The sequence below is a fragment of the Vanessa atalanta genome, chromosome 18 (genome assembly GCF_905147765.1).
Source record: "Vanessa atalanta chromosome 18, ilVanAtal1.2, whole genome shotgun sequence".
NCBI classification, from domain to species: Eukaryota; Metazoa; Arthropoda; class Insecta; order Lepidoptera; family Nymphalidae; genus Vanessa; species Vanessa atalanta.
Window position 1 is genome coordinate 8,922,148 of NC_061888.1, and position 8,327 is coordinate 8,930,474.

Here is an 8,327-nt window from a genome sequence, read left to right on the forward strand (position 1 = left end):
AGATTTAAAAAAGATTTAACAACACAATATTTTATCAATATTTGTTTATTCAGAATTAAAGAATTGTTCGATCAAGAAAAGTTGGCAACTTTTCTTTTGTTAGAATCGCAGTTTCATATGCACAGCAGTGAGTCACCATGACTTACTCTATTGCTCGTGGTAGTGTGTCACTAATATTACAGCTAATATACTTTTATCTCTTCTAGGAAAAATAGCAAATATTAATTTATTGTCTCTGATAGACACTTTAAGTTCTTCCATTATTATTAATAAAATCCAACAAAACTAAAGACTATAATTTACAGATTATAGTTATTTATTAAAATAAAGGTATCTCCATATATGTGGTGTTCTTAGAGAATTTAAGAAAATATTTATTGATCTTGTAATTACAGGACTAACATCTTAGTTCTCAAGGTCGATGGCGCATTGGCGATGTAAGGAATGGTTAATATTTCTTACAGCGCCATTGTCTATGGTCAGTTGTGATCATCAAATGGCTCAGTTGTCAGTCCGCCTACCTATATCATATTTTTTAAATATCAATACAATATTTAATACATAAATATTATTTTACTGCTTACAAAGGGAATGGATGGCAGCTATCTCAAAAACTGTAAGTATACGAGAATTTTTGGATATATCTTCACCCAGCCCTAAAAACCTACACAAGTTTCATACTACACGTGAGCCAATACAACTTAATTAAAATAAATAAAGATACGGAGTAGTGGGATGATGGAACGTAACAACATTTCCGTACACTTTCAATGCATCTCGTGTACATCCGGTGGAAGACTAACCTTATTTACTTACGTTTTGTAGAAAATAATATTATATTCATGTATATTATAAAATTTTCAGCTGCCTCCGCCGCCTCACATCGAGCTGGTGATGTCAATGCCCTATCTCCGTACTGCTTTCAAAAGACCAACGGTCAGAGTACGACGTACGTATTATCGTTTTTAATTATTTTTATATCATAGTTTAGTAGCAACATCGACTTAACACTCAACAATGAAGTAATTACTTTTTTTAACTAATATAATAAAAATAACAAAAAACAAAGCAAATATTTTCTAAACAACTAGTATCCCAAATAAATTTATTGCTAAAAACTTACTTATAGCAAAATGAAGATAGCATTTTCAATTAATCGCTTGATGTGTTGTAAGTTGTAACTAACGATCACATTATTAGTTGACACTTCTCGAAATACTTGCCAGCGTTAAAAAAAAATGACTAATAACTTTGTGTCAACCTATGTTGTATAATTCAGGAACGCCAGAATAATTATCATATTATAAGAAAAACTTATTATGTCTTGTATTCTAATAATTATAAAATAAATAACATCACCTAAAATAAATGCCTTCATTCGATTTTGAAAATAATAAAAAAAATAGTAATGTTATATTTTTAAATTGATACTTTGGAATCTAGTTAATTTAATTTGTGTACCAAATATGTACAACTAATAAATACATAATATTTTATGTTTGGAACCAATTTTTTGTCCAATTTAAAGGATATAATCATTTCTTTTGTTAAATTTGGTACGTTTTGAATACGACATAATTTCAATATCACAATTTGACCAGCTTTTGGTGGAAATTCGATAATGATTAATGAACATATGAGAAAACACGAAATTAAATTATTTAAACAAAATCTACTCTCATTTATAATATGTATATATTTTTGTTAACACAGTCGTCAACTGCTTTTAAACAACAAATAAAAAGGCGTACAATTGACAAGCAGATGGTAAATGGTACTGTTTTGTCTTTTCCTATTCATGCTTCGAATAATAAACCTAGATAATCGTTGTGAATATTTTAATGCAAAATAAAATGCTGTAAAGTTATTAGATTACTGACTAAAATCACCGATAATCGAGTTTACGCTTCAAACAACGACAAATCGATTCGAGATTTCGCGTTAATCAACTTTGATCTATATTTTAAAATGCAAATAATAATAAATTATATTACGTTACGGCTTAAAACAAATAATTTTACATCATAAAAAAAGGCTGAGTCCGTAATTCTGTATCTGTAAGTATTATGGATTCGAGGGTGTGATGCATACATTTTTGTATATATTCTTTATTTTGCTCATAAAAGTAATATGTTACGTTACATATAAACTGGAATATAATGTAAATGTAATTAAGTCACGATCAAATGGTCGTAAAAAATCACAAACATTGATTATTAATAAAAACATTGATATATTAATAAAAGTAAAATATGTAAAAGTTTTAATCTAAATTATAGATCAAAAGAAAGCGAAAGTCTTTTGAAGCATAATGAAATATAATAAATCGATTAGTATAACAAGATATATTTATTGAAATATAAGGAAATAATCTCATAAAAATGAAAAATGAGATCTAGAGCTTTCTATAAACAGTCACACAAACCTCGTGCACAACACGATCGTGAAATTTCATGAGTGGTTTCCGACTATTATAATTATAATAATTCAAACGATGCAACAAAATCGCGCATGAAATATAAAGTGAGTTTCAACATAACAGCACTTGTTGATTTCTTTAAGACATCGAAATAGTATGCAATAGAATAAAAAAAACAAGATTAATTTCTCTACGTCTAATTTATTAGTAGATCCGTGTCCATAATTTATAACAACAAATTGCAAATTAAATGTTACGATCGTTTAAATTTATATATTATAATATTCATTACAATTTAGATCCGTTCATACGATCTCTCTCTATATCAAAAAGCCTCGAATAACCTAAGTCATTAGTAAGCGATCATAAAGCCCCCTGGTATTAAAACAAGGATTATAATATGGAGATCTTCTAAATACGGTCCTATCTGAAGCGGCTATCAGAGGTTGCAATTAAGATTAGAACTTCTAAACGACAGACTTGGCGCCCGCAAACCTATAACGGCTGTCCAGTCACGGCTCAGATTAGTGGATAGAAACTGCTCGATGTATAAACCAAGTTCGATAACCTTTCAGTTATGGTTCATCAATAAAGCCAAATTTAGAATTCCTTTTTGAAAGAACAAATCATTTCAAATAATTTCTTATTTATATTGTTAAGTCTGTTATTTGCAAACAACAATTATAACAACAACAATTATAATGGTAACGACTTTATAATTATTGTCTTTTTTTTTGTACTTCTTATCAACGCAATTTTAATGAATCTCGTCTGCCCTAAACTTAAGAATTTTGAAATCGGCATACAAGTGACGAAAATCAACGTGAGACAAGAATTTACTTTAAGTAAAGTGAAACAATTACAGAATTAGCTGTGTACAAAAATGTTGCACATGAAATTGATCTTGAAATTTTAATCTTATCTAGAGAAGTTTAACTTCAATCATCTATTCGAAATGACGTCAAGATTCCATAGATAGATAAAGATCTATACGTATCTTACCTAGCCATTAAAATCCATCTAAAATTTACGTATATCTTAATTATTGTCATTAGCCGGAGCCACGTTAATTCGTCCCTTGTAGATCATGTTACGTACTTTACCACTTCGCTCTAATTAGATGTATGTACCTTTAAGACCGTATAAATCCTTCGTGTGAAAACCTTCATATATAATAATCGTCCGACCTCACACGTTTACAATTAAGACTTTGCTATATAATTAGAGATAAAGAGAAATAATATAACTTTATACAGTTCAACTCTTGCAATTGGCAATTGGCCACACTAAGAGGAAATATTGCTTTGCTTTATCGTCGACCTTTTGACATTTTAAAAATTTATTACATATTTTTCTCGTTTGTGTTTCTTTAAAAAAGTTGAGGAGTCCCTTAAGCTGCTTTAGTTCAGTGATCGTGTGGTTATTTTGATGACTCTTTGACTGATTATGGGTCACAGCAGACACTATCTGCAAAAATTTACCAGCTGCCCATGCCTTACCTGTGAAACTACTTAGCTTAAAATTTTAAAGGGCACCACTTATATGGCTTCTCCTTAAGTTATGAGCGAAACCTTAATTAGGTCTTGTAATTAATACAAAAACCTGTAATTATTCATGATATGAAAATGCGTAGGTGAGGCTTTAAGCGCCTCTGGCTAGATGAGCATTCGTTGCCCTTTTCGCGCAAGGTCCGGGTGGTTCCAGGGCCATCTTTGACCTTTCTGGGGCCCTATCTAATGTGATAGTCGTAGGGCATAAAATAGAGAGTATTCAGCAAGGGAAGCTAGGTAGCTCCAAAATTTGTCGCACTGGGCCGTCGCCCCATCGCACCCCCCACTAAAATCGACACTGAATGCATACAAAATTCAATACTTAATTTCAGCAAGACATAACAAATTGTTACTCGCTTCGGTATCAATAATATACTTTTGGTATTATTATATTTTAATTTCATTTAACTATTTAATACAAGATTAAACTGTTATTTCCTCATTTATAATTATAAATATTTTTATGCATTTTTGATTCATTGAACTACTCCTGTAAGTTTATGCGTGGCAAATTGATCAAAATGAAACTTTGCAAACACTTAAAGTAAAAACTTGGTGGCGTAAAACATTTATAGGAATAAAATAAAGCTGATTTTAAAAAGAATATTTGAGTGTTAAGATTTTATACATTCCCCAACAGTACATTGATGTTTTCTTCATTTCGTAGTAAAAACTCAATAGAGATAATAAACATTTGAATGTTTAAAATATTTTAAGTTTTTTTTTTTATATCGTATGTTATGTTTTATATATTTCTTTTGATTTTCTTTTATATATTTCTATAGTAATATAGCTTGGTTTTATTCTATTCTCACTCTCACTATCAAATCACAGTTTTTTTATCAACGTAAGTAAATATTGTATAAAATTTGAACAATTTAATATTTTATTCTTGCAAACCTTTAGTCTTATTATTTACCTTTTATTTACGTTGCCATACTTATCATTTTCATACAATAGGAAATTGAATACATAACTGAAAATTTATTGAACGGTGATCACTGTCTGAAACTTTTCAATGGCCTAATGCCGTTGAAAAGTTTCAGATACTTGTTACTTACGAAACAAACCCACAAACTAAACTTAAGTTTTAACTATATTAGTTGTACGCATGTTACGTTTACTGTGTTATGTAGAAATTATATTACCTGTGGTGGCGAATTACTCAGATATCTTAATCTGTTTAGATAATTCCTGTTCACCATATTTTCTACCGCCAAGCTGCGGTACCTACTCTGTACAACAATATAATCGGAAACATAATATTTATTAAACCAATTATTACTTACGTCAATGTATTCACCCACCGCCACTTCTCTGTGGCGGGCTAGTGGGCAAAAGCTTCTAAGCTAAATGGTAAAAAAAATCAGGCCTCCTAGAAAAAACCCATCCCAAATCCATTGAAATTATCAAAGCCTGCCATTAAAGAGGACGCCGTTAAAGGATCTTATTACCTTATTACAAACTAGAATTTAAAATAATAGCAAAATAAACAGAATTTAACATTTGAACCTATATAAGATAATATCTAAATCCTAATCACAGAAATTCAGATATCTAACCACAATCTCGTACAATTTAGTTTATCTTAACACCTGGAATACCTAAAGCTCGAGATAGATTAAATTCTTAGTATTTAACTATGATTACTACGTGACGTTCAGCTTCACGTAAACAAAGGAACGAGCCAACCAATTACGTGTAGTTAAATCATTGTAGATAATATTTCACGAATAGAAATGAGATATTATACAACTCAACGAATTTCGAATATAATAATGATAAATGAATTCAATAAGAAACTATGTCAAAGGAAGTTTACACCAATTGATTTTAATAATAAAACGTATTGTACGTTATCAGTTATCACTAATATTAAGACTATAATGAAAATTATATATACAAACGTGGACTTAGTATTTATTGATTTCTAGGCATGATATATAAAAAATTAATTGTAATCTACTGACATACTCTGTAATTTAAATTGTGGAAAAGAGTAACTATAGTAAGTTTCTTGTCTTCTCGGTAGAATCTTCTTTCCGAAACCGTGACATTTAACTTAACACTGTAACAAGACTTGAATAAAGAATAATTTGATTTTGAACTATTAGTGGCCGTGTCGGATTCGCTGTCCAATCGGATTATGAGTGTGAGGGAATAAAGGGTTTAATTATATTTGCACTCATACTTGTGCACTCTATAATTATATATCCATCGTAGTTAGCTAGTATCTCTTGAGACTAGCCAATGAAGTCATCCAGGCGACCTTTCTTATTTCACAATTAATAACTAACTTTAAATTGACAGATAACTTTTTTATGTGAAAAAATTACGATTTTTTTTCTTTTAAATAATGCTAAACTAATTGAGTAATCTCTCAAGGCTAGAAGACTACTTTTACCAACGGATAAGTCAGACTATATCAGTCATTATCCCTTAGTCTAGCTCGCTACGGATTTCCGATTGGATTGCCAACCGTAATACTTATTACGGATCCGGATCTACTCCAAAGAATAACAGTTTTCTGTTATCTATACTAATTTTATAAATGCGAATGTAACTAGTCTGTCTGTTGCTCTTTCACTGCAAAACCACACCACTAAACCGAACTTGATGGAATGTAGTATTTAATCGGCTCGAACATTAAGGAAGGACATAGGCTTTTTATACCTTCAACTAACGACAAAAAAGCAGCGAAGCCTCGGCCCACAACAAGTTGTTCATATATAATTTATAGGCACCAAATAGTAAATATATACTACCAACCTTTTTATTAACATTTTGATGGTACAGTGTACGGAACATTCAAAGTGTGTTATGTTTAAATTATAGCAACAACATCTTCTGAAATGTACGCGCGTTCGTCTCGCAACGCAGTGGGCGCACTGGACGGTCGCGGTCTTGTCGCGGTGATCAAACGACAGGTACCACTGGCAGGACAGCTGGACCACGAACTGGCTTGGGGCCAGGGATGGGGCTGGGTCACTTTGCCCAACGGCGTATGGAGTGGACGTAAGTGAAATATGTATATGTATGTATAATATGATCAAATAATATGATAAATCAATTGATACGATAGCTACAACGGGGCTCTAAAAGTCGTACGTGTTTATAATACATGTTTATTATGTTAATTTTATCAGTAACCATGACCATCTGCCATAAGCAAATATGTATGTATTGTATATACATATCTTAATGTCGAATAATTGTTAAAATAATCTTAGCACGAACAATCAATTTATCAAAGTACCTTTAGATTTTATTCCAAATAATTGGGTTACAGGTCTCACATGGTCACAAGAAGGAGAGGACTTCGCACTCCACGCGATGCCCATCATGCATCACACCAATGTTTCCCAAGCCTGTTCCATGCTCGATGGCGTCACAGCCTATGAAGCTGCGGCCTACGAACAAGCTCTCGCTGAGTACGACGACGCTGCCACAACATCAGATGACTGGGACTTCGGAGTCGACTGTGGCGATTTCATGATGTGAAGATATCGAATTATTTATACGTACGGTCTTCTGATTTCCTTTAATCAACGAATTCAAAGAAGGTGGAAAATTTTGAGACGGCTAGTCATTGATAAAGCTCGCGAGTATTTGTTAGCGTAACATATATCCGTTTGACATAACCAATACTAATATTTGATGTTTTCTTAATCGTCATAAAATGGTTGAATTATAACGTGGTTCCAAAGTATTACGCTATACTATTGCTCAATATTAGGTAAAGAAAGTACATGTGCTGGTCACGGAAGAAACATTTGAATGCGACAATTGAGATAAAACTACAATTACAAAAAAATGTCTTATGAATTTTATATTTCAACAATTTTCAGAGAGAGAAGTACCTACGTTATTGAATTGACTAATAGGAAAGTGATTCCTGTAATAGTTGCATGCTCTTTAGAGGTAACTGTGTTTGTTTTAGAGAAGATGTATGTAGCCATTAAACCTTTAGAACCTCGTATTTTATTATACGGCCTACAATTCTTAGACGATGTTCAATTAGACATAGACTTTGTAAGCACAGTAAAAAATGGGATTGGATAATTGTAATATTTTCTCACTGTTTTCCTTGAGACGGTATTTTTTTTATAGTTTATTCGCAATTCTGTACCTTTTTAAGTCTTTAAATATATCAAAAGATATATTTTTAAATTTTTTGAGAGTTTTACGTGTACGAATGCAGGGTAAAGTAATGCTTAAGAAGCAACCGTTTCGTATTCTACACAAACATAAATGGTAATATAAATGTAAAATCGCACAAAACAAAATAACAAATGAAACTTTTAAGTTTAAATATATAGATTTAAGTAAATCGCTTTGTCCCCTATAACACCAATTAT

The 8,327-nt window shown here is 31.3% G+C and overlaps 1 protein-coding gene across 1 annotated transcript in view; it reads left to right on the forward strand.

Moving 5' to 3' along the window:
- The window catches only part of LOC125070945, an 84,947-nt gene extending 76,898 nt beyond the window's left edge, over positions 1–8,049 (forward strand). The window contains exons 6-9 of the mRNA XM_047680970.1: positions 589–616; positions 865–949; positions 6,805–6,984; positions 7,259–8,049. Coding sequence (XP_047536926.1) covers positions 589–616; positions 865–949; positions 6,805–6,984; positions 7,259–7,470 — 505 coding nt within the window. The 3' untranslated portion in view covers positions 7,471–8,049. The remainder of the gene's footprint in view (positions 1–588; positions 617–864; positions 950–6,804; positions 6,985–7,258) is intronic.
- Positions 8,050–8,327: the final 278 nt, after the last annotated feature.